We start from the raw sequence: 27454 nt of genomic DNA, 5'->3' as shown, positions 1-27454 counted from the left end.
TTACGTCATGCGAACAATTCATGACGAATAGAACCAACATAATTACTTGGAACATTTTATCCCAAGTCTAATTTTTTAATCCTTTTTCTGTGTAATAGCTATTTTGAAGAGACAATGTTTTGCTACGGCGTGTCAGTGTACGTGTCTTTGGCCATATAAATCTCATTAGAACCAAAAGGAAGAACTGATTCTGGGTCAGTATGCCTGTCCTCAGACGTCTGGTATCTTCACCCCTGTTCAACTTCTAGGGGATCCAGTTTCTGCTGGAGAACGACCTCCTTCAACACACTCCCGAAGACATAGCCCAGTTCCTGTACAAAGGCGAGGGCCTAAACAAAACAGTCATCGGGGATTACTTAGGCGAAAGGTAAGCGCTTCGTTTCAGCTGTTTTTTATTTCTCTTCCTTTCGTTTATGTCAGTCCTCCAGCAAGTCGTGGGCCCAACGCACATGAGCATGACATATATCTAGTGGAAATTGATCGTCTGGGTTTATTGAGCATAACGATGACAAGCCTCCAGAGCAGTGAAAGAGCGGCCGGGGCAACATGTGTTTCTTATCTCTCTGAAGTAAACGGGGCCACCTCATGGGACGTGACTGTCAAAACAACACGGTGCGTAGCGTGGATGCACAACAAGCCAGATTACTATCCAGTTCACTGTTCACTGGTTTGGCTCTGAGCCTGTGTAAATTCCCCTAAAACAATTACTTCTCTTGTCAAGAGGCACCACTGGTGGGATCTTTGTGTTGATAGTCTTCTTGATTTTCTAAGATTAAAAGCAGTCTTGTTCTTGTAGAGTAGTAGTTTATAGCACATTGTGCAATACTACTACAAAGCTCATGAATAAGCCGTTTCAAAGGGTATTGTTTAAATCAATACCCCACCCAGAGGTTTACATTAATGGCATTTGGCTGACGCTCTTATCCAGAGCGACTTACAATTTGTAGACACAGGTGGATGAAGGTGGTGTTAGGAGTCTTGCCCAAGGACTCTTATTGGTGTAGTGTAGGGGGCTTGTCCAGGCAGAGGATTGAACCCCAGTCTACAGCGTAGAAGGCAGAGGTGTTACCCACTACACTAACCAACCAACCAGCCCGACGACTGAATTAGGTAAAAAGTTTTCATAAATCCTACAGATGGCAGTGACAACACCAGGTATGATGGTCTACTTTTTATCCTTTCCTTCAAGGGAATTAAGGGAAATGTGTACAATTAAATGGTTAATATGTAAATAGAACCATTCAGAATAGTTTGATATTAACTGCTATTTAAACGCTATATTAGACTTTGGTGATAGGAACCAGGTGTCCAAGGAGGTAATGCCTCTAAAAGCTATTACATAAAATGGTTACAGATACCCGGAGACGTCGTTTTATGGCCGTTCTAAAATAAGCTATTTATATACATTTATACATATACAGACAGGGTGAGTCAACAGGTCTTATTTTATTTTATTTTTTATTTTAATATCGACTTTTATCTCTGGGGTCATCTCAAACTAATTGTGTATGCTGAGAAAATCCACAACAAACACCACCTTCTGCACCACATCGTGGAGGCTTGTGACAGCATAAATAATGAAATGAAATAAAACAGTGTCCTATGACTTTTGACTCACCCTGTAAATGTATGGCAGAGAGCTACATGCAGAACTGTAAGTAGTCCCACTGGTTCTTTTGCATATCAAAATAAATGTATAGATTTTCACTGTAGACATTGTCATGCCTGGTTCTTATCACCACCGTTGTTGGTTAGTAAGTTTACAAGAACACGTGAACGATTTCACTTTTTAATATCATTGAAATTTCCCTCTAAATGAAATGATGGAATTAAAATAGCTTATTAGTTTTTTAATAACAATATTGTATTGGTACCGTTAGTGGGCAGTACTTAAAGGTTCAACATCGGTATCACAAAAAGAAGAAAAAGTGGTATCATGCCATCCCTAATAATGTTCTTAGTGATGTAATCTGGGAGTTTTTTACAGAAATGAACGATAGTCGGGGCGGCACAGTGGTGCGGTGGGTAGCCCTGTCGCCTCACAGCGAGGAGGTCCTGTGACCGGGGTCTTCTCTGTGTGGAGTTTATTGTTCTCCGCCCACAGTCCAAAGACATGTAGTCAGGCTAATTGGACATGCTGAATTGCCCCTGTGTGTGAGTGTCTGTCTGCCCTGCGATGGACTGGCGACCTGTCCAGGGTGTATCCTGCCTTCCGCCCGAAGACCGCTGGGATAGGCTCCAGCGACCCTGAGGAAGAAGCGGCTTAGAAAACGTGTGGATGAATGACAGTATAATTTGTACTGTTGTTAAACACTGATGCATGATGTTGTTTTCCCACAGGGATGACTTCAACATTAAAGTGCTCCAAGCCTTCGTGGAGCTCCATGAATTTGCAGACCTCAATCTTGTCCAGGCATTAAGGTGGGTTGTAAATTCTCCTGCTCTGCTCCAACCTCTGTTCTTTAGTTTGAATTGTCTGGTCTGAAAGATTCAATCTTAGTTGCTGTTCACGAAGGGCTGTTTCTTTTTTTTGCAAAGTGTTGACATTCCTCATTTACTTTTTTTATGGATGCTTCAAATTCCGCCCACTCAATGTTTCCATGCAGGCAGTTTCTATGGAGCTTTAGACTGCCAGGCGAGGCACAGAAGATCGATCGGATGATGGAAGCCTTCGCGTCCCGATACTGCCAATGCAACCCAGGAGTCTTTCAATCCACAGGTCAGGCTATAGCTGTATGGGGGTGGTGGTCTCCATACCAATGAGATACCAATCACAGCTGTCAGCTACTCCCTCTTCATTTCTCCGCCAGCCAGTCTAATTGACTGTGGCGACTTCACATTAAAGGTTTAATTGCCGTGCGTTTGTGTCTCCAGTCGAATGGATGCCATTTTTCCTGTTTTTCCCACAGCACATTCACCTCGTCTGCTCTTTGATCTGTCTAACCACGACACCCTCCTGCTGATAGATGCACGGCCTCATTAATTAACTTATGATGTCTGTGATAATGACATTGATCGTCAGTCAATAGCAGTGGCTGTGCGCCAGAGCTCCATGTGCACTAGAACTCGTGCTAGGTCTAGTTTACCCAGAATGAGATGCAACTAACTGTATCTAGCACCTCTCTGAGTTGGGGGCCAAAGTGTAATGTTTGAAGTGAGCCGAGGACCAAAAAGAGACAGCTGGCTTGTTAGCCTTACGCTTTCACACGTTGAATGTTTCGTAATATTGACAAATGCTGTGCTCTATAAATACTACAATGCTTACCTTATATATAGAGCCGTTTAGTCTTTCCTAAAAGCAGATGTTCTAAACAGATGTTCTTCACTCCAATGGTCCCTAAATCTCCTCTTTTACATGTGCCACTGCCTGTTATGACCGTGGGACATTTCTGTCAGTAGGTCATAATTGGTAGGTACTTAAGTGCAAATATACACCGTCATTGAGGTTAGATAGGTTTTTAGGTTTAAAGTTGGAAAAACTCTTCTTAAATTAAAAAATAAGAAGATATATGAAAATTGTGTGTTCTTTCCTTGGGTGGGGGCGTTAGGGAAAACTTATTTCAGGCCAAATCAAACACTCTTGCGGGCAGGGCTGGAGTAGGACTGGGAGCCCACATCAAACTCTCTTTTTTCAGTGACACACACACGCGCACACACACACACACACACACACACACACACACACACACACACACACTTTCCTTCATTTCTAAAAATTGCTGTCAACTTTTCAACTAGCTAACAACTAATTAAAATCATTTCATTTTAATTTCCCACTCTCATTAATTTGCTATCATGACATAACCAGTCAGTTTGTGAAAACATGAAAACTGGAGAAAGTGACCATCATGAAAATAAATGAAACTGCCAGCTAAGCAAGTTAATGTCAGCGTTCCTCATTGCTCATTTGCCTCCAACCTCTTCGTGTTTTTTTTACATTTCAGCTGCATTGGAAAGCAATGTAAAGCAAACAGTAATGCGCTCTATAGAGCGCTCCCTGTTGGATCAAAGAGCACCAGACTGATGCTGAGAACAACTGATAAATGACCGCTCGGGGAGGGAACCACTGATTTAACCCCTCAATTACTACACTTACTGACTTAGTTGTAGTGTTTAGGTTGTCTGTTCATGTTTGTATGTGTCGTTTATACATTGCACTGTTGTCTTAACAAGACCTTGTGCCTTCAAAGTGACAACTTTACAGGAGTGTGAAAAAACTTGTTTGTGTAAAAACTTTGTTAATGTAAAAAGTAGAGTTATCGTAGTAAAGATCAGTGTCAGCTGTTCCTGATCTGATATTAAATAATTATAATATATATAAAACATGTAGAATAAATATAATTATAAATAATAAATAAATAAAAAAACCACTATTAAGTTATTTTTAAGTAAAGCACTTCACTTAAGATGAGCATCTAAAAGTAAGCTGTCATGTTCAAGTGTGATTTTTTTCTTCTCTCATATCTGATACAGGATTTTCTGCTCATATGAACCTGATATCTATACCAAGTATCAGATCAGTTGTGTCTGTAGTAATGAGGTTTTGTTCCAAGTAATTTTGGACCATTTCTGTTATTCCTTTCATCCTTTCATTGTAAAATATTCACTAAATTTAAGCACTACTGGAGCGTTCAAATAATGCAAAAAACAAAATCTAATAAAAAATAATAATAAATTAATAAATAAACAGCCCCAGACCATCACACTTCCACCACCGTGTTTGATGTTCTTATGGTGGAATGCGACGTTAGCTGTACCCCTGATATAACAGGACCCGTGTCTTCCAGAAAGTTCCACCTTTGTCTCATCAGTCCGCAAAATATTATCCCATAAGTCTTAAGGGTCATCTAGATGTTTTTTGGCAAATTTGAGACGAGCCTTTGTGTTCTTTTTGGTCAGCGGTGGTTTGGCCCCCTGCAACTCTGCCATGGATGTCATTTTTGCCCAGTGTCTTTCCTTTGTGGAGTCATGCACATTGATCTTAACTGAGGCGAACGAGGCCTGCGGTTCTTTAGACGTTCCTCTGGATTCCCTCGTGACATCCTGAGTCATGAAATTTTGGTAGGCCAGCTATTCCTGAGAAGTTTCACCGCTGTTCCAAGCTTTCTCCATTTGAGTATAATGGCTCTCCCTGCGGTGCGCTGGAGTTCCAGAACCTTAGCAATGGCTTTGTAACCCTTTCCAGACTGGTAGACTCCAATGACTTTGTTTCACATCTTTTTGAATCTGTTTAGAAAGTGGAATCTGCTGGTTTTTGATAAATATTCAATTCAGTTCAATTCAAGTTTATTTGTACAGCGCTTTTTATGACGATGTTGTCACAAAGCAGCTTTACAGAAGTTTGAAAACATAGTTACAACATAGATCCCCCAGTGAGCGAGCCAGAGGCGACGGTGGCGAGGAAAAACTCCCTCAGTCTGGAGGAATAGAAGCTAGGAGGATCTCTGTTTGAAGACTGGATGGTAAAGCTTTAGAAACTGCACTGATAGAGGCGGTCTCTGACTGAGGCGGTCTCTGACTGAGGGGGTCTCTGACTGAGGCGGTCTCTGACTGAGGGGGTCTCTGACTGAGGGGGTCTCTGACTGAGGTGGTCTCTGACTGAGGCGGTCTCTGACTGAGTCTTTATGAGAAGTGGGAGTGAGCTGAAACAGTCCCATCCTTTCTCAATGCTGGTACATCTGGACGGCACAGTGATGTAATTGAAGGTGTTGCAGTTGGCACAACAACTGAACAAGGGGGTCCAACCTTTCACTACCTTTTACTAGTACCTAATAAAGTGGCCGGTGAGTGTACATCTTATCATATATATAAAACTCCATGCAGCAGGTTCTACACACTAGGCGAAGTGCTGTTACAGGGGGCTCTAATCATATTCTACCCATCTTTTTACCTCTTGTGTTTCATAAGAGTTTGCTTAATCTTATGTTCTCAGCTTGTGATAATGTGGATTCAGGGTCTGATGTGTGTCAGGACCAGCAACTGACTGTGTCTTATCCATGGAGTGGGCAGGAGGAGGAAAAGGGCAGGCGTTTGTTTGTGAACATGGTGGGAAGAGGAAAAGTGGCGGTGGAGAGCACAACTGCAATGATTTATTTACTATGTCTGCTGGGACTGCGCCATGTCGAAGCCATTAGAAACAACGCGTTGGGTTTTTTTCCCTTTATCCGCCCACCTTCCCTCCACTCCAGTGCCTCTGCGCCCACTCTCATGTCTGAGGAGAGAATTGACAGAGTTGTAATGTTGCACACATCAGCTCAAATTGAGGGGAGGTGGAAATTCAGGCTGATTAAAATGCTTTGTGTTTGTTGTGACAGTACAATTATTCTGATTGTCATAAACAAAACTGTATTAATATGATGGTGTCCATCAAGCTATTAGGATACGGTAATTCCAGTTATTGCTGTTTGCCAGTGAGTAATACAGATGATCAGGTAATAAAGCTGTATAGCTAGAATAACCCTGATTCTGATAGCCACGGAAAGATACGAAGAGTATTTTCAGCACTTTCTTGTTTCTCTACAGACACGTGTTATGTACTCTCCTTCGCAATCATCATGTTGAACACCAGCCTTCACAACCCCAATGTCAGGGACAAGCCTGCTGTGGAACGTTTCATCTCCATGAACAGAGGCATCAATGAGGGAGGAGATCTGCCAGAGGAGCTGCTCAGGGTAATCATTGTTGGCCTTGTTTGGAATTAACAATTCTAATATCAGAGCCAGTACTAAACAGCAACTGCAGAATTTGTTGAAGGCCAAAATGATCACTTATAATCACTTGTGGCAGGATATATATAGTATACACCAGCTGCTAGTAGCCTTAGCAACCATATGCCCTATATTCTCAATCTCATTAGATAGATAGATAGACAGACAGATAGGTAGGTAGGGAGATAGATAGACAGACAGGCAGACAGGTAGGTAGGGAGATAGATAGACAGACAGACAGACAGACAGACAGACAGACATGTACGTAGGGAGATAGATAGATAGATAGATAGACAGACAGACAGGTAGGGAGATAGGCAGACAGACAGACAGACATGTAGGTAGGGAGATAGATAGACAGACAGGTAGGTAGGGAGATAGACAGACAGACAGACAGACAGACAGACAGACATGTACGTAGGGAGATAGATAGATAGATAGACAGACAGACAGGTAGGGAGATAGGCAGACAGACAGACAGACATGTAGTAGGGAGATAGATAGACAGACAGGTAGGTAGGGAGATAGACAGACAGACAGACAGGTAGGTAGGGAGATAGACAGACAGACAGACATGTACGTAGGGAGATAGATAGATAGACAGACAGACAGGTAGGGAGATAGGCAGACAGACAGGCAGACAGGTAGGTAGGGAGATAGATAGACAGACAGACAGGTAGGTAGGGAGATAGACAGACAGACAGACAGGTAGGTAGGGAGTTAGATAGACAGACAGACAGACAGGTAGGTAGGGCGATAGATAGACAGACAGGTAGGTAGGGCGATAGATAGATAGACAGGCAGACATGTAGGTAGTGAGATAGACATGCAGACATGTAGGTAAGGAGACAGACATGTAGGTAGGGAGATGGATAGACAGACAGGTAGGTAGGGAGATAGATAGACAGACAGGTAGGTAGGTAGGGAGTTAGATAGACAGACAGACAGGTAGGTAGGGGGTTAGATAGACAGACAGACAGACAGGTAGGTAGGGAGTTAGATAGACAGACAGACAGACAGGTAGGTAGGTAGGGAGACAGACAGACAGACAGACAGACAGACAGGTAGGTAGGGAGTTAGATAGACAGACAGACAGGTAGGTAGGGAGTTAGATAGACAGACAGACAGGTAGGTAGGGAGATAGACAGACAGACAGACAGGTAGGTAGGTAGGGAGACAGACAGACAGACAGACAGACAGACAGACAGGTAGGTAGGGAGTTAGATAGACAGACAGACAGACAGGTAGGTAGGTAGGGAGACAGACAGACAGACAGACAGACAGACAGACAGACAGACAGACAGGTAGGTAGGGAGTTAGATAGACAGACAGACAGGTAGGTAGGGAGATAGATAGACAGACAGACAGACAGGTAGGTAGGTAGGTAGGGAGACAGACAGACAGACAGACAGACAGACAGACAGGGCTTCATTGATCCTGGAGGGGAATTGCAGTGTCTCAGTAGCAAGACATATAATTACACATGAACTCTGCAGAAAAATAGCAAATAGAAATAAATCTAGACAGAAGTTAAAGTACAAGAGGAATAAAATAAAGTATAAAAGTGTCTATTTACATATTTACCTGGCGTATGAGATTCACTGTATTTACAGACAGCAGGCACTGAGTGGTGGGAGGTCGTCTAACAGCACAGATTATAGACACGACGAACTCTGAGCTGCATCAGTGTTGTCGTGTAAAGTAAAGCGCATAGTGAAAAGTGTCGTTACAGTAGTAGTGGTTGTGACGTACTGCACAGTGTGTATTAATCAGAGGGGAGATACAGTGAGGTGGTTCAGCACAGTTCAGACAGCAACTTCAATCACTTCAAAATGTGCTAAAGTTGCTAGTTGAAGTTCTGAGACTCTGTAGATCCTGCAGCATTAACTCAGAAACTTCATGTTCCTGACCTTGCAAGACTGAGCTCATCTAGTTCAGCTTTCATTCGAGGGAAAGCGTCCGAGCCAGTCATGTTTAATGCACTAGTGACCATAGGAATGCCATTAAAATTTTAAACTTGCAGCCATGTGTTTGTACTTATTTGCATGCAAGATGAGCACTAATGTGTCGCCTTCGCCTCTCTCTCTCGCTTTCCTCTCCTGCTCCCGAGCAGAACCTGTATGAAAGCATTAAAAGCGAACCCTTTAAGATCCCCGAGGACGACGGCAACGACCTGACCCACACGTTCTTCAATCCCGACAGAGAAGGCTGGCTGCTGAAGCTAGGTCAGTAGAGAAGCACAGGCCTCTACACACACTTTCTGTCTCTTGCGTTACTCTACTGTCCTCTCTCCATCGCTTTCTGTCACTCAGAGATAGAGTGTTGTCACGGTGTGGCCAGACCGCAGAGAGAACCTGTGGGTTTTCTCACAAGGTGGGTAGTGTCAGTGAAAGCTGTGAACACACCACCATTCAGTGGCTCATAAATGCATCTACAGCCCCTTGTTACAAACAGGCACCTCTATTTCAGCATTTCTGTATTAGAATTAAGCAATTTAGTATGAGCGACGTCGACACTCTTAAAAAATAAACGCTTTCTGTGGATGGATCTTTAACAGATTTTGTAAATGATTGCGAGTCATGTGCCCATATTCGACTTTTTTCATATATTATATCCTATATCCATATAGGACATCCCAAAGCAAAAATGTCATAAAAACAACTTTTCTCAGGATAGTATCACGTCTCAGGTGGACTCTATCTCGGACTCCATCTCCCAGACGGCATCGGGAGATCACATGACTCGGGACAGGCGCTCGCGTCACTACCAGCACTCGCAGTCTCCTGATTATTGATCAGACGCACCTGTACAGGTTGACCTACTTTGGCACTATTTAAGACTGGTCCAAAGCAGGGTTCGGTGAGAGGTATCGCTTCTCAACCATAAGAACATACTGAGCGATTATCTAGACTCCCTATGATTGTATGTTATGGCCATTTTTCTCGTTTCTACCGACTTCGTCCTTTGGTTTCACCCTTCTGTACTTTTACTGCCGGTTTTCGGCTTTTTCCGTGTTTAGACTTGGAACTGGTTTTGTGAATTACGAATTCTGTCTATCCCTGGGATATTGTTAGCTTCATCCATGCTCGTCTGTCCCCTGTCAAACGTTCATCTCAGTACTGACTGATTTCTGAATTCGTTCTCCTGAGCTCTGGATAAAAGAGGTGATTGTAAGAAGTTCTGAAGAAAATGGAAGAACCCAAGGTGTCCTTTTGCAGTGACAGCGTGCTGACAGATTTCTGAACTGTAGAGGAGGTCTATATAAGAGTGAGATGAGATATTACACTTTCTCTCATAAATGTTACTCAATAACTGACTGTGATGTGATAAACCAGACACAGGAGTTAAATATCTATCAAACAATGTTTTGATTCAAGTGAGAACATCAATGGGCTCTTGCTCAGGAGCGGTATTTAAGAAACAGGAGAACATCTAGACCTCCGCTCTGATCTGATCGGCTGTCCTGTATTGTGCCTCATTTGGAAGCCAGACCAGCCTGAAACACCCCTTTAACTTCAGTGTGAATGCGTGAGGCTAAACTGCTGGCTTAATGCATGAATGTTGTCAAAAACCATTTTTTAAGAGTGTCAGAGCCAGGAACCATTTAGGAACCTTCATTTTTAAGAGTGTCGGAGCCAGGAACCATTTAGGAACCTTCATTTTTAAGAGTGTCGGAGCCAGGAACCATTTAGGAACCTTCATTTTTAAGAGTGTCGGAGCCAGGAACCATTTAGGAACCTTCATTATTAAGAGTGTCGGAGCCAGGAACCATTTAGGAACCTTCATTTTTAGGAGTGTCGGAGCCAGGAACCATTTAGGAATCTTCATTATTAAGAGTGTCGGAGCCAGGAACCATTTAGGAACCTTCATTTTTAAGAGTGTCGGAGCCAGGAACCATTTAGGAACCTTCATTTTTAAGAGTGTCGGAGCCAGGAACCATTTAGGAACCTTCATTATTAAGAGTGTCGGAGCCAGGAACCATTTAGGAACCTTCATTTTTAGGAGTGTCGGAGCCAGGAACCATTTAGGAATCTTCATTATTAAGAGTGTCGGAGCCAGGAACCATTTAGGAACCTTCATTTTTAAGAGTGTCGGAGCCAGGAACCATTTAGGAACCTTCATTTTTAAGAGTGTCGGAGCCAGGAACCATTTAGGAACCTTCATTTTTAAGAGTGTCGGAGCCAGGAACCATTTAGGAACCTTCATTTTTAAGAGTGTCGGAGCCAGGAACCATTTAGGAACCTTCATTTTTAAGAGTGTCGGAGCCAGGAACCATTTAGGAACCTTCATTATTAAGAGTGTCGGAGCCAGGAACCATTTAGGAACCTTCATTTTTAAGAGTGTCGGAGCCAGGAACCATTTAGGAACCTTCATTTGTAAGAGTGTCGGAGCCAGGAACCATTTAGGAACCTTCATTTTTAAGAGTGTCGGAGCCAGGAACCATTTAGGAACCTTTATTTTTAAGAGTGCCGGAGCCAGGAACCATTTAGGAACCTTTATTTTTAAGAGTGCCGGAGCCAGGAACCATTTAGGAACCTTCATTTTTAAGAGTGTCGGAGCCAGGAACCATTTAGGAACCTTCCTTTTTAAGAGTGTCAGAGCCAGGAACCATTTAGGAACCTTCATTTTTAAGAGTGTCGGAGCCAGGAACCATTTAGGAACCTTCATTTTTAAGAGTGCCGGAGCCAGGAACCATTTAGGAACCTTCATTTTTAAGAGTGTCAGAGCCAGGAACCATTTAGGAACCTTCATTTTTAAGAGTGTCAGAGCCAGGAACCATTTAGGAACCTTCATTTTTAAGAGTGTCAGAGCCAGGAACCATTTAGGAACCTTCATTTTTAAGAGTGCCTGAGCCAGGAACCATTTAGGAACCTTCATTTTTAAGAGTGTCTGAGCCAGGAACCATTTAGGAACCTTCATTATTAAGAGTGTCGGAGCCAGGAACCATTTAGGAACCTTCATTTTTAAGAGTGTCGGAGAAAGGAACCATTTAGGAACCTTCATTTTTAAGAGTGTCGGAGCCAGGAACCATTTAGGAACCTTCATTTTTAAGAGTGCCTGAGCCAGGAACCATTTAGGAACCTTCATTTTTAAGAGTGTCGGAGCCAGGAACCATTTAGGAACCTTCATTTTTAAGAGTGTCGGAGCCAGGAACCATTTAGGAACCTTCATTTTTAAGAGTGCCTGAGCCAGGAACCATTTAGGAACCTTCATTTTTAAGAGTGTCGGATCCAGGAACCATTTAGGAACCTTCATTTTTAAGAGTGTCAGAGCCAGGAACCATTTAGGAACCTTCATTTTTAAGAGTGTCGGAGCCAGGAACCATTTAGGAACCTTCATTTTTAAGAGTGTCGGAGCCAGGAACCATTTAGGAACCTTCATTATTAAGAGTGTCGGAGCCAGGAACCATTTAAGAACCTTCATTTTTAAGAGTGTCGGAGCCAGGAACCATTTAGGAACCTTCATTTTTAAGAGTGTCGGAGCCAGGAACCATTTAGGAACCTTCATTATTAAGAGTGTCGGAGCCAGGAACCATTTAGGAACCTTCATTTTTAAGAGTGTCGGAGCCAGGAACCATTTAGGATCCTTCATTATTAAGAGTGTCGGAGCCAGGAACCATTTAGGAACCTTCATTTTTAAGAGTGTCGGAGCCAGGAACCATTTAGGAACCTTCATTTTTAAGAGTGTCGGAGCCAGGAACCATTTAGGAACCTTCATTTTTAAGAGTGTCGGAGCCAGGAACCATTTAGGAACCTTCATTTTTAAGAGTGTCGGAGCCAGGAACCATTTAGGAACCTTCATTTTAAAGAGTGTCGGAGCCAGGAACCATTTAGGAACCTTCATTTTTAAGAGTGTCTGAGCCAGGAACCATTTAGGAACCTTCATTTTTAAGAGTGTCGGAGCCAGGAACCATTTAGGAACCTTCATTTTTAAGAGTGTCGGAGCCAGGAACCATTTAGGAACCTTCATTTTTAAGAGTGTCGGAGCCAGGAACCATTTAGGAACCTTCATTTTTAAGAGTGTCGGAGCCAGGAACCATTTAGGAACCTTCATTATTAAGAGTGTCGGAGCCAGGAACCATTTAGGAACCTTCATTTTTAAGAGTGTCGGAGCCAGGAACCATTTAGGAACCTTCATTATTAAGAGTGTCGGAGCCAGGAACCATTTAGGAACCTTCATTTTTAAGAGTGTCGGAGCCAGGAACCATTTAGGAACCTTCATTATTAAGAGTGTCGGAGCCAGGAACCATTTAGGAACCTTCATTTTTAAGAGTGTCGGAGCCAGGAACTATTTAGGAACCTTCATTTTTAAGAGTGTCGGAGCCAGGAAGCATTTAGGAACCTTCATTTTTAAGAGTGTCGGAGCCAGGAACCATTTAGGAACCTTCATTTTTAAGAGTGTCAGAGCCAGGAACCATTTAGGAACCTTCATTTTTAAGAGTGTCAGAGCCAGGAACCATTTAGGAACCTTCATTTTTAAGAGTGTCAGAGCCAGGAACCATTTAGGAACCTTCATTTTTAAGAGTGTCAGAGCCAGGAACCATTTAGGAACCTTCATTTTTAAGAGTGCCTGAGCCAGGAACCATTTAGGAACCTTCATTTTTAAGAGTGTCTGAGCCAGGAACCATTAAGGAACCTTCATTTTTAAGAGTGCCTGAGCCAGGAACCATTTAGGAACCTTCATTTTTAAGAGTGTCTGAGCCAGGAACCATTTAGGAACCTTCATTATTAAGAGTGTCGGAGCCAGGAACCATTTAGGAACCTTCATTTTTAAGAGTGTCGGAGCCAGGAACCATTTAGGAACCTTCATTTTTAAGAGTGTCGGAGCCAGGAACCATTTAGGAACCTTCATTTTTAAGAGTGCCTGAGCCAGGAACCATTTAGGAACCTTCATTTTTAAGAGTGTCGGAGCCAGGAACCATTTAGGAACCTTCATTTTTAAGAGTGTCAGAGCCAGGAACCATTTAGGAACCTTCATTTTTAAGAGTGTCAGAGCCAGGAACTATTTAGGAACCATCATTTTTAAGAGTGTCGGAGCCAGGAACTATTTAGGAACCTTCATTTTTAAGAGTGTCAGAGCCAGGAACCATTTAGGAACCTTCATTTTTAAGAGTGTCTGAGCCAGGAACCATTTAGGAACCTTCATTTTTAAGAGTGTCTGAGCCAGGAACCATTTAGGAACCTTCATTTTTAAGAGTGTCTGAGCCAGGAACCATTTAGGAACCTTCATTATTAAGAGTGTCGGAGCCAGGAACCATTTAGGAACCTTCATTTTTAAGAGTGTCGGAGCCAGGAACCATTTAGGAACCTTCATTTTTAAGAGTGTCGGAGCCAGGAACCATTTAGGAACCTTCATTATTAAGAGTGTCGGAGCCAGGAACCATTTAAGAACCTTCATTTTTAAGAGTGTCGGAGCCAGGAACCATTTAGGAACCTTCATTTTTAAGAGTGTCGGAGCCAGGAACTATTTAGGAACCTTCATTTTTAAGAGTGTCGGAGCCAGGAAGCATTTAGGAACCTTCATTTTTAAGAGTGTCAGAGCCAGGAACCATTTAGGAACCTTCATTTTTAAGAGTGTCAGAGCCAGGAACCATTTAGGAACCTTCATTTTTAAGAGTGTCAGAGCCAGGAACCATTTAGGAACCTTCATTTTTAAGAGTGTCAGAGCCAGGAACCATTTAGGAACCTTCATTTTTAAGAGTGTCAGAGCCAGGAACCATTTAGGAACCTTCATTTTTAAGAGTGCCTGAGCCAGGAACCATTTAGGAACCTTCATTTTTAAGAGTGTCTGAGCCAGGAACCATTTAGGAACCTTCATTTTTAAGAGTGCCTGAGCCAGGAACCATTTAGGAACCTTCATTTTTAAGAGTGTCTGAGCCAGGAACCATTTAGGAACCTTCATTATTAAGAGTGTCGGAGCCAGGAACCATTTAGGAACCTTCATTTTTAAGAGTGTCGGAGCCAGGAACCATTTAGGAACCTTCATTTTTAAGAGTGTTGGAGCCAGGAACCATTTAGGAACCTTCATTTTTAAGAGTGCCTGAGCCAGGAACCATTTAGGAACCTTCATTTTTAAGAGTGTCGGAGCCAGGAACCATTTAGGAACCTTCATTTTTAAGAGTGTCAGAGCCAGGAACCATTTAGGAACCTTCATTTTTAAGAGTGTCAGAGCCAGGAACTATTTAGGAACCTTCATTTTTAAGAGTGTCGGAGCCAGGAACTATTTAGGAACCTTCATTTTTAAGAGTGTCTGAGCCAGGAACCATTTAGGAACCTTCATTTTTAAGAGTGTCTGAGCCAGGAACCATTTAGGAACCTTCATTTTTAAGAGTGTCTGAGCCAGGAACCATTTAGGAACCTTCATTATTAAGAGTGTCGGAGCCAGGAACCATTTAGGAACCTTCATTTTTAAGAGTGTCGGAGCCAGGAACCATTTAGGAACCTTCATTTTTAAGAGTGTCTGAGCCAGGAACCATTTAGGAACCTTCATTTTTAAGAGTGTCTGAGCCAGGAACCATTTAGGAACCTTCATTTTTAAGAGTGTCGGAGCCAGGAACCATTTAGGAACCTTCATTTTTAAGAGTGTCTGAGCCAGGAACCATTTAGGAACCTTCATTATTAAGAGTGTCGGAGCCAGGAACCATTTAGGAACCTTCATTTTTAAGAGTGTCGGAGCCAGGAACCATTTAGGAACCTTCATTTTTAAGATGTGTAGAATAAAAATACATTCATCACAAATAGGTGTGAGCTTGTAGGGAGACATATGATGTGTGGAAGTGAAGGAAAATACTCGTGTAAGGCCTTTTTTATGGGGTTCTGCTGCCAAGGTTTCAAGAAATGTCACTGCTCTCGGCGTCATTCAAAAAAAAAGTGATGTAGTTTGTCTGGGGCTCTGTGTTTATTTACATATGTTTCTAATATTCTCCCACCCTTCCGTCTCCTCCCCAAGTCTGCAGTGTTGGTCCTATAAGTTTAATGTGTGTGTGTGTGTGTGTGTGTGTGAGTGTGGCTAGATGCACCATCGTTAAATGTTCCTTCTTGTGTTTCTCGGCTCCCTCTGCCCTTTCCTTCTGTATGTGTCTGCCTGTCTCCCCTCACCCACACCCCCTGGAAGTATGTAACCTCGGAGCCTCGCTGTGGCTCCATTCTAACCTCCTCTTCTTCTGTCACCTCCTCCCTCATTTAGCCTGTCCTCTCGTCCTCCCAGAGAGATAAAAAGCGGCACCATAGAGAATTGTACACGTTAGTATTAGGCGCAGCCACTGTTCCTCCAGCACAGTCGTCAAAAGAGTTCCCTGGGTTAGTTTTAACTAATAAGACATGTTTTTTGTTGTTAAATGAGCCCCTCAGTAGGTTGATGTTTTTGTTCCATTCAACTTTTACACATACTCACATCCTAAACATCCACATTAATCAGAATGCAGTCAGAATCTCTGGGATCACGATTATATTTTCACATAAAATATCACACAAAAAAACTTGCCTACATAAGCTCTGCCTTCTTAATCTTGTCCTAAAAACACATTTACATTTACAGCGTTTAGCAGACGCTCTTATCCAGAGTGGCTTACAAGACGTGCTTTGTCTGTCTAGAAAGTATTTTTGCTAGTTTCCAGTAGGTTAGAGAGAAAAAGGAACAGTGTTGAACACAGAACAGTGCAACACACTACAATACACTACACTACGCTACACTACAATACAGTACAACACACTACACTACAATACAGTACAACACACTACAATACACGACACTATAATACAATACAACACAATACACTACACTACATGTTTATGTAAAGATAAAGATGTAAACAATACAATACACTACATTACACTACAATACAATATGCTACACTACACTGCACTACACTACAATACAGTACACTCCACTACAATACAGTACAACACGCTACACTACACTACAATACAGTACAACACACTACACTACAATACATTACACTACACTACACTACATTACACTACAATACAATACACTACAATACAGTACAACACACTACACTACACTACAATGTACTACACTACACTACAATATAATACACTACAATACAGTACAATACACTAATACACTACACTACAGTACATACACTACACTACAGTACAATACACTACACTACATTACAATACAATATGCTACACTACACTGCACTCCACTACAGTACAGTACACCACACTACAATACAGTACAACACACTACACTACAATACAGTACACTACACTACAGTACACTACACTACACTACACTACAGTACACTACACTACATTACTCTACAATACACTACAATACAGTACACTACACTACAGTACACTACACTACACTATACTACATTACACTACAATACAGTACAATACAATACACTACATTACACTACAATACAATACAGTACAACACACTACACTACACTACAATATAATACACTACACTACAATATGCTACACTACACTGCACATACACTGCACTGCATATAAGTGCAGCACAATATATTGCAATCAATTCTTGATTCAATGCTCATTAAGTGCTGTGTAAAGAGATGTGTCTTCAGTCTGAGAGACTCCGCTGTACGGACAGCCGCAAACACACACAAACCTGCCAAATGATTCACATTCCATTGTAGCAAAGTACATTTACTTAAAACTCCACTATACACGAGTTTTTGTTAAGATTGAATGTCCTTCACGGAGTTTTCACTGAGCACACTCATAATCATCAGATTCATCCACTGGGGGAAGGAGTCTGGAAGGCAGTTGACATCACAAAATGTTCTCCCACATGTTTTGTGCAATTTCACCAAGGAGATCTCTAAATTTCCACGTCTTACATAGGGCAGTTATTCTTAATGAATAGAAAAGTCATGTTTTATTGCTCTGTCAGAACATCACAGCTGCTGATTGTACCTCAATAGTGGTTTCTGTATTTAAATACCATTACAGGAATGGATACCTGAGTACATGATGTCCCATGCACATTTCAAATTATTATAATAACTGTTTCCTAAATGCATTATGATTCTATTTAGAAAGATGCTACATCAATGTGCAAGACAGTCCTGAAAAAGTCGTGAAAAATGGTATAGGCTATATTGCATGCAGTGTAAACGCTATACTATAGGTTATACAGCTATGCTGTATGCAATGAGAAACGATCAGTTTGCTTTTAGTTCACTGCTACTGGGTGAAAGATAAAGACGTAAACCTATAGATCTGAGAAGTACACATTGCATAGGCTACAGTTAAGTTCATGGACGAATACCCAACAGACAATTATAGGAGGAAATCATAATGTTCCCCACAGACATTACATGATATACAATATGCATCACATCATTTAGTTTTTCTAAAGTTGTAGACGTTTTCTGAGGATTTATAACAAATAAAGCCCCAGGAGGGCCACATTAAAAACTTCTATAGTGACATAATTATAACTAAATATAATAATAAATATAATGTTTTTCTTCAGTGTTTTACACAGTTAATATCCTTATTGCCGTGCAGTTTAACACGATAACAGTAAATGTTGATTCCCCGTCCATCTCCCTAATGCACAAATGCAGATACCTTGGCATGAATTATTTCCCATTTAAAATGTTTCATTCATAGACTAATAGGATACCAAAATCAATTGGCGAAGAGCTGCTAAATGTGGAACTGCAGCCTTTTAGGGTTGTTTTGTCTACTATGCATTATTATTTCAAGTCTATAAAAATGACAGAAGTCAGAAACTTTGTACACAAAAGTGTAAACTTCAATGGATAAAAACATTGAAATAGTATTGTGGCTCAGGTGTTGTCATTATACTGTATTATGGGGCCTGCAGTGATTCCCACCACTGCTCTCCTCACTGTAGCACTTCAAAAACAGAACCAGAGAAAGTTTATAGAGAGCCTGGCCACTTCTGTTATTCCCAGTGCCGACAAAATGCCAGACGGGTGCCCACGAGTGGAAAAGTACAACAGCAGTGTTGAAATATTGTTTGCTTTTCCATGTCCTGCATTATTCTATATAAAAAACCATTAAGCATTTACAAGCTATGATTTTGCACAAAAACTCTGTGACCCCATAGCAGTCCATTCATTTTAGACTCACTCAGGAGCGCCCTCTAGTGTTTAACAAAGTTGGAAGATATTATGGAGTGGCAGTTGTTCTCACTACACGTTCTCTGCCAGTACCTGTTCTAATTGGTTGCTGTGGTCTGTCAGAGTCAGAGGTCACCTGGCTGACTGTGGGCCTGTCTGACCGTCACACCTCAGTATTATTGCCTGGCCTGGGACTCGCACATTCCTTCAGCAGTGCGAAAGGTCTCTGCTGACTCGTATAGATGCCGACAGCTCTGGCGTACGAGTCGTTACATTATTACCCCCCCTAAACTCCCCCAGGCAGGGCAGTGCAGAGAGGAGAGTTCTTTTACAGAAATATTTTTAATTTCAAAACAGCCCCTGGAGGGTGTAAGGGAGGGGGGTGTGGTTTGAATGCTTAAAGAAATAGAGGAAATAAAAGAGATTAGGGCATGTTAATATACAAATATGAACTCTTGGAAATAGGTAGTGCATTAATGAGGGGCTTCCTCAGAGGTATGCTTCCCTAATGAGCCCATTCAGAACTGCTGCGAGCTCTGCAGTCAGCTGTAGTACTTACACTGAAGCAGTTTAAAAGAACAGTTCACCAAAAAAGCGAATGCATGCACATTTTTGGGAAGTGGATTGTGTAACAGTATAGATAGCATAACTAGTCCCTACTAGCTTTCATTGCTTGCATAGCATTTCTTTTACAAAAGCATGAACCATTCATGAACAGTAGTGTGAGATTATTATGCAAGTTCAATCCTTTGTCATTATATTAGCACTTACACTGCTTACACTGAAGCTAGAAGGAGTGTTTTCGCACAAATTGATTTTAAATGAGGCGCAATGTGGGGCAGTCGATCCGAGCAGATGTCATTTTGATATGTTAGTCTTAAAGGCACAGAGACAACAGCCTGTTTAACTCTAAGCAATAAGGAGAGGATTGAAAATAGTCATGTGAAAATTTATCCGGGTACAAAATATGAGAAACTACAGTAAACTGTACATTTCCATGAACTATAAATCCTTTAACAACGGCCCGAAATGTCAAGTAATGTTGAAATGTCAGCCCATGCTTGCTAAGAAAGGCAGGGCTCTTTTGATGAATTATCAACACTGCCAGGGAGTACCGCAAAGATTTAGTCGCTGTTGTAACAGGTAAGCATAAGGCTACATGTGAAGCCCATGATCCGTCTGTGCCTAGATCCTTACAGTGATACAGGAATGGGAAACCTTTCTGAGAAATCCACAGTGACACTGGAAATCATTTACCACAGTGATGTATTTACCCATGAACGTCTCATAACTGGGGAAAACAAAACAGTAGTTCCTCACATGTTGAGGCCTACGCTCCTTTTTTCTGTGCCCTGTGGGTATATGAACCAACAGGACACAGCAGGTGTGCTGTTACTCAATATTAATTGCGCTGTTACTGATGTGTGTCATAAGGCCTGGCCCAGCTACAGCCTCCTCTTTCTCTCCCGCCTTGCCTGGTGTCCCTCTGCCAGGAAACTTCATGACTAACTCTAATCTTAAGGCATTAGATGATGATTTCTTGTTTTTAACCATTTTGAAATTCCTTATCCTTGTTGTTTGGCGCTGAATTGCTGTTTTGTTGGTTGTTTACAAAATGGTACGCATTATGGTCAGCACTGTGGTGTGCTTTTCAAGTCACAGTTTAAGCTCTGGATCATTGTGGGAGTGTTGAAACAATCCTAATTTTTTTTTTCATAAGCAATCCTAAATGTACACTCACCGGCCACTTTGTTCAGTTGCTTGTTAACACAATAGCTAATCAGCCAATCACACGGCCGCAACTCACTGCATTCAGGCATGTAGAGGTGGTCAAGACGACTTGCTGAAGTGCAGACCGAGCATCAGAACGGGGAAGAAAGGGGATTTAAGGGGCTTTGAACGTGGCGTGGTTGTTGGTGCCCGACGGGCTGGTCTGAGTATTTCAGAAACTGCTGATCTACTGGGATTTTCACGCACAACCATCTCTAGGGTTCACAGAGAACGGTCCGAAAAAGAGGAAATATCCAGTGAGCGGTCAGTTGTGTGGATGAAAACGCCTTGTTGATGTGAGAGGTCAGAGGAGAATGGGCAGACTGGTTCCAGATGATAGAAAGACAACAGGAACTCAAATAACCAACCAGAATCTCTGAGGAACGTTTCCAACACCTTGTTGAAAGTCTGCCACGAAGAATTAAGGCAGTTCTGAAGGGAAAAGGGGGTCCAACCTTTTACTAGCAAGGTGTACCTAATAAAGTGGCCGGTAAGTGTATATGAGCATACTCATGGTTACTACCAAGGTACACAGTGGTAGGCCTGATATTACTGTATTTTAATCCGTTAAATGGGTAGGTTTTTTGAAACACACATTGTTTCTTGATGAGTATGATTAAAAAATAAGTCGATGAAAAGTAAAATACAGGCTTAAAGTGGACAGTTTAGTTCAGACTTTCACATGCGTTTGCATTGATGTCTGCATTCATCTGCTTTCACTATAGAGTTCCCCTTTTTATGTGCACTTTTTAAGGATACTGGGATACTAGCCTTTGTATTACTTAATAATGGCCCAATTATAAAATGATATCCACCTCTCCTCTTAATTAATAATGGAACATCAAACTAAGACTCTGCCAATTACTCAGTCTCATCAGTGACAGAAAAAGGATAAAGGATAAAGCAGGCGAGCTCTGAGGTGAAAGCTGTTTTTGTTCAACTTACCAGCAGGAAAAAAGTGCCTCGACTGCAGATATACCCGGAAATAGGGGACGGTGTTTGATGTGTGGTTTCGATGTGGAGGAGTCTGGAGTGTGTGAGTGAGCAGGTGTGTTTCTGCTCTGGCTAATTTGGTGGTATTAAGGCTTTGTTTGCTGAAGTCTGGGCCGAGACAAGCTTAGTAAACATAGGCGTCTAATCATAAAATGCAAACAGCAGCGGTCGCGTGAAGCTGTTTGGAGAGCGGCGGCACTTGGCACCCGTGGCCTCCAGGAGAACAACCAGCCAGGTTCACGCTGTGATCTGAGAACAGCTCTGACATCTCCTGAAGAAAGGCTCCTGCTGCAGAAACACTGCTTCCAGCCATTTCTTGTTTTTTTGCTCACGTAGCCAGGAGTTCAGATCGACGAAATGTAGTTTGAGTTGTCCCTCTTGACACGATGCACAGAGCAGCACAATGCACCCAGCTATTCAGTTCCCTGTAGGACAGAAAAGTATGTTTAGCTAAGTCATTTTAAAATAAGCGAGATTAAGAACGTTGTACATGCATCCTGTACATCCTGTGCAGCAAATAAAGGCGAAAAGTCTGTTTCAAGCACTTACTGTATCTAGATTAGATTAAATGACCCTTATTAGTCACAATTTCACCTCCACATTTAACCCATCCGTGCAGTGAAACACCACATACACACTAGTGAATACACACACACTAGGGGGCAGTGAGCACACTTGCCCAGAGCGGTGGGCAGCCCTATCCACAGCTCCCGGGGAGCAGTTGGGGGTTTGGTGTCTTGCTCAAGGACACCTCAGTCATGTGCTGTCGGCTCAGGGGATCAAACCGGCGACCTTCCGGTCACAAGGCTGGTTCCCTGACCTCCAACAACTTCTGAACAATTCAGTTGTAACACTTGCTAGAGAAGTCAGGTTAACTGATCCAGACACAGTTTGATAAACCTTTAAGTCAATTCTGTATTATTTGAACCAAATTAGCATTCAAACCTAAATACATACACAACAGATGTGGCAAAATACAGATGACAAGTGAAATGAGGCTGTATCAAACTAAATGTTTGGCCGCAAGGAAGAACAGCAAACATCAAAATGTAAATATAGTGTACATGGTGTCTGGCTTGTGATATGTTTTTGATATGAGTGAAAAAAAATTTTAAAATAATATAACTATTTTGAATTTATGGTAAAATGGACTGAGCAATTGCTTGTTAACACAAATAGCTAATCGGCCAATCACACGGCCGCAACTCAGTGCATTTAGGCGTGTAGAGGTGGTCAAGACGACCTGCTGAAGTGCAGACCGAGCATCAGAACGGGGAAGAAAGGGGATTTAAGGGGCTTTGAACGTGGCGTGGTTGTTGGTGCCAGACGGGCTGGTCTGAGTATTTCAGAAACTGCTGATCTGCTGGGATTTTCACACACAACCATCTCTAGGGTTTACAGAGAACGGTCCGAAAAAGAGGAAATATCCAGTGAGCGGTCAGTTGTGTGGAAGAAAATGCCTTGTTGATGTGAGAGGTCAGAGGAGAATGGGCAGACTGGTTCCAGATGATAGAAAGGCAACAGGAACTCAAATAACCAACCAGAATCTCTGAGGAACGTTTCCAACACCTTGTTGAAAGTCGGACACAAAGAATTAAGACAGTTCTGAAGGCGAAAGGGGGTCCAACCTTTTTACTAGCTAAACTGTACCTAATAAAGTGGCCAGTGAGTGTATATTTGTGCTTTCTTTAATATTTCAGCTTGTTTTGAGAACTAAATATAACGTTATTGAATGATAAGTTATACTGTGTTATTCTCCATTTATAGTGATTTCTTGTCAAGTTTCTTCCTCGAGATTTGATCACCACTTTTGAACCACAAGGCGTTCTGGATGTGAATTTTATTCTAACTCCACTGTCAGTGCTGGACAAACTTCCCAATGATCATTTGTAGCCCCCATCATTCTGGGGATGTTTAACATTCCTCTTTTCCCACTTCACATTTATTTCACAGATTTCTACAAACTATTTAAAAGCTGTGAAGTTGCTGAAAAACAGCATCGTGCTGTAATCATATAGTTCATAGACAAAACAGCAGCTGTAAAATACATTTGCATGGTAATGGTCTGCTGGCCACAGCCGCTTTGCTGTTGGTGTGCTTATTTGACTGTGGTTGGTAATGACGCTGTCGTGTTCTTTCCCCTGCAGGAGGAAGAGTAAAAACCTGGAAGAGACGGTGGTTCATTTTAACCGACAACTGCCTGTACTACTTTGAGTACACAACGGTCAGTAGGCTTCCGTTGCAGAGCATGTTTGTTCAGGAATAAAATGCAAAATCGATCCTTTTAGATCTACATTCTAAGTGTTATAAAAGACCATTCCTGCAAACATCGGTTTGTTTTGATGTTTAGTTAAGTGATGTGCGTTCCATGGCATTCCTAAACTGAGCAGCCCCTGAATAACTTCCCGTCCTCATAGTCTTTATCTTGATTTCCACTTTCGCTGACAGCATGGATTCATTTAGTCATCACTTTTAGCAGTAACAATAGCTGATGTTGTCAGTATGAAGGCGTAGGAGTAGGGTGGCGTACTCAAGGTCTTTTTCTAGGGGCTGGCAGGCTGTGACTGTGTGTATTGTCATGTTACAGGACAAGGAGCCGCGAGGCATCATTCCTCTGGAGAATCTCAGTATCCGGGAGGTGGAGGAGCCCAGAAAGCCTGTGAGTGCTGTGTCATGTATTGAGCCCTTAGATGCACCGTGTCCGTTTTGGTCCAACTCGTTTGCTCCTAGCCTGGCTACACATCATACATCACTTAATTTACATTACATATGGGTGAATGATATGCGGGCATCTTATATATTGTTTGCTAATGATCGGAAAACTTGTTGATTCAATGTTGGAACTAAAGATATTTCTATTCTTTTCAAGCTCAAAGGGATGGAAAGGATGGCACTGCTATTGTAGGCCACGCTGAACAAGAGCAGCAGATAAACCTGTAAACGATTACGATGACGGTCATGTCTGACTTAGACTCACTGCCCTTCACTGTGGATTAAATATTTTGCAAACAAATAAAATGACCCGTTATTTTCATCATGATGTTTCCTTCAGGCCATTTTGATTGGTTCCAGAAATTAGTGGGTGGGGTTACAGAAAGCACTTGATTGGCAGAACGCTTCATTTGCTTGATTAGTTAAAGAGAGTCCAACATCTGGATTATCCAACCGATATTTAGGACTTCACTCACATTAGTCATCAGTGTAAATGATGCCTATGAGGGAAGATTCAGACTCTGTGCATTTAGGGCTTGATTTGTAGTGAACTGTATCATAAATACCTGTTCAATTTTCAGGTATTTCATTGAACTTGTGTCCAAAAACGCAAAGACAGGGTTTGTGTTGGTGCTGTTGGGCATTGAGGAGTTTGTCTTTTATTACAGATATCAGCTGCATTGTTATGTCTACAGTCACAATAGCAAAACCTACCTGATAATTAGGACATACAGGCACTAAATATAGTTGCACTAAATTGCCTGCTGTCACATGTATATTTAAGGGTTTATTGTGAAATTCCCTTCAACGCTCTCAAAAACGCTGTCATCGCTAACAGTGAGCTGCACTAAATCTTCTAAAATCTTTCCTTCCATTCACAGAACTGTTTTGAGCTCTACAACCCAAACCACAAAGGCCAGGTCATCAAGGCATGTAAGACGGAGGCTGATGGGCGGGTGGTGGAGGGAAATCATGTGGTCTACAGGATATCGGCACCAACCCCAGAGGAGAAGGAGGAGTGGATCAAATCCATCAAGTAAGACTCTCAGACGAGATGAAGGAGTTCAGTGTCCTAGTTATGGGCAGTTAATGTGTCTTTAAAGACACGGTCCAGTGAAAAATCTCATTCACACTGTGTTCCACTTACCCCAAATGGAGTCAGTCACCCAAGCTGTTTGGTGTCTGAAGTTTGCTTCTTTAGTTCTGCACTAGGGCTTGGAAGGTCATGTAGATAACGTAATGGAAGCATATACACACACACACACACACACACACACACATATATCAGATTATTAGCCTCGTGGCTCCTGTGCAAAACTAAAGAAGCAAACTAAAAACACCAGACATGTCTTGACTGATCAGCTACTGTTCCTTTAATCAGGCATGAAATGCAAATTGCACAGAAACAATCGTCAGTAGTTTGATGGTAACTGGAATTCAGGGCAGGGCTGGCTTGCATGCAGCAGTGTTGGAGCTGGTTGGTGGTGGAGGGTGCTGGATGTGCACATGATTGGGCTGTTTGTGGGGAAACAGAAGTCTCAGTCCGCTGTGCCAGTAGGGCAGCCCCCCATTCGTACTCGCCTGGGGTTTTCATGGTAGAATCAGTGAGGGGGATTAGTCAGTGCATATAGCACCCCGGGGGGGAGGGGGAGAGATCGAGCTCAGCCAACAGCTCCACTGGATCCAGTACTCAGCAGGCCCATGCCAAACTGCCTTCTCCACTAATCTAGCCGCTAACGTTAACGGGCCCCAGCATGCATGTTATCTCTTCCTCAGAAGAGGAGGAGGATTCGAGCAGATGAAAGGGTTTTTCTTTAATCCAAAAATCGCATTCTGCCCACTAGGGATGGACACGGTCATCATATGCCTTATCTTTAATCATGATTTTGACACCAGGGAAGGACAAGAAGTGCTTCTTTTTGTTCCCTTTTGGAGCAAAAGTGCTCAGGAAACAGTCAGCAGCGAACCACAAATGTGCCTTTGAACTCATTGAGAGGTAAATGTGGCTTTGAACTCATTGAGAGGTAATAAGTGTGACGCTGCAGCATCTCATCATCGTGCCCAAAGGCAGAGTATAAAGCTCAGAGGGACGCCCTGTTTTTTCACGAAGCAGCTTTTTCCTAAGCGTTTTCAGAGGCACGTGGCACAGCTCTCTCAAACACAATCCCTCTCCTCCAGCTTCATCACTGAGCAGAGCAGAAGCCAAAACAATGTGACATGGCTTTATTTCCCTCAGAGAAGGTTTGAGATGGGGCTGCACTGTATGGACAGAGTATCATATTGGTCATATTATTAGATGGGAGGGCTACAAAACATAACGAACATGACAAGATTTTTGTTCAAAGCTTTACTAAAGGACCGTAAAACAGCAATATTCACATTATCAAATACACTCACCAGCCACTTTATTAGGTACACATTGTTTACAAAATGGTACGCATTATGATCAGCACTGTGTTGTGCTTCTCAAGTCACAGTTTAAGCTCTGGATCATTGTGGGAGTGTTTAAACAATCCTCATTTTTTTTTCATAAGCAATCCTAAATGTACACTCACCGGCCACTTTGTTCAGTTAACACAAATAGCTAATCAGCCAATCACACGGCCACAACTCAGGCATGTGCAGGTGGTCAAGACAACCTGTTGAAGTGCAGACCGAGCATCAGAACGGGGAAGAAAGGGGATTTAAGGGACTTTGAACGTGGCGTGGTTGTTGGTGCCAGACGGGCTGGTCTGAGTATTTCAGAAACTGGAAACAAGGGGGCAGGACCGGGAAGAAACAAAACAAAAGCCCATGGGCAGGACTAGAAGGTAAACACAAGCATATGGACAGGACTGGGAGGAGCCAATCGTGACAATATGTCTGTGTACAGCTGCTGGAGCACATGTAATTGTGATTCTTCTGACTAATATTATGATTTTGATTTACATTGCAATTATTTTCATAGGGGTGTTTTGGTTTCTACAGCTGGGGTAGGCTTCAGCACCCCACTGTGACCCAGAAGGAGAAGCGGCTTAGAAGATTTAGAACATTATTAGAACATTTATTAACTGCAAGTAGAACAACGCGGATGCCGAAAATGAAACCTAATTTTGATGCTTTTTTTCTTGGGAAGAGAAGGAGGGCTTAGCCCTGCTAGCCCACTTATACTACCCGCTCCTTGCATTATATTAACACCCTG

At 42.3% G+C, this 27454-nt stretch overlaps 1 protein-coding gene across 2 annotated transcripts in view; it reads left to right on the top strand.

Moving 5' to 3' along the window:
- The window catches only part of cyth3b (cytohesin 3b), a 58526-nt gene that overhangs the window by 29703 nt on the left and 1369 nt on the right, over positions 1-27454 (top strand). For both annotated transcript variants that reach the window (XM_017714064.2, XM_017714065.2), the window contains exons 5-12: positions 249-367; positions 2341-2421; positions 2607-2719; positions 6523-6671; positions 8821-8932; positions 23709-23785; positions 24149-24220; positions 25155-25309. In XM_017714064.2, the coding sequence (XP_017569553.1) occupies positions 249-367; positions 2341-2421; positions 2607-2719; positions 6523-6671; positions 8821-8932; positions 23709-23785; positions 24149-24220; positions 25155-25309 (878 nt within the window). The remainder of the gene's footprint in view (positions 1-248; positions 368-2340; positions 2422-2606; positions 2720-6522; positions 6672-8820; positions 8933-23708; positions 23786-24148; positions 24221-25154; positions 25310-27454) is intronic.

The sequence above is a fragment of the Pygocentrus nattereri genome, chromosome 14 (genome assembly GCF_015220715.1).
Source record: "Pygocentrus nattereri isolate fPygNat1 chromosome 14, fPygNat1.pri, whole genome shotgun sequence".
Classification (NCBI taxonomy): Eukaryota; Metazoa; Chordata; class Actinopteri; order Characiformes; family Serrasalmidae; genus Pygocentrus; species Pygocentrus nattereri.
This window is presented reverse-complemented; position numbering and strand designations above follow the sequence as displayed.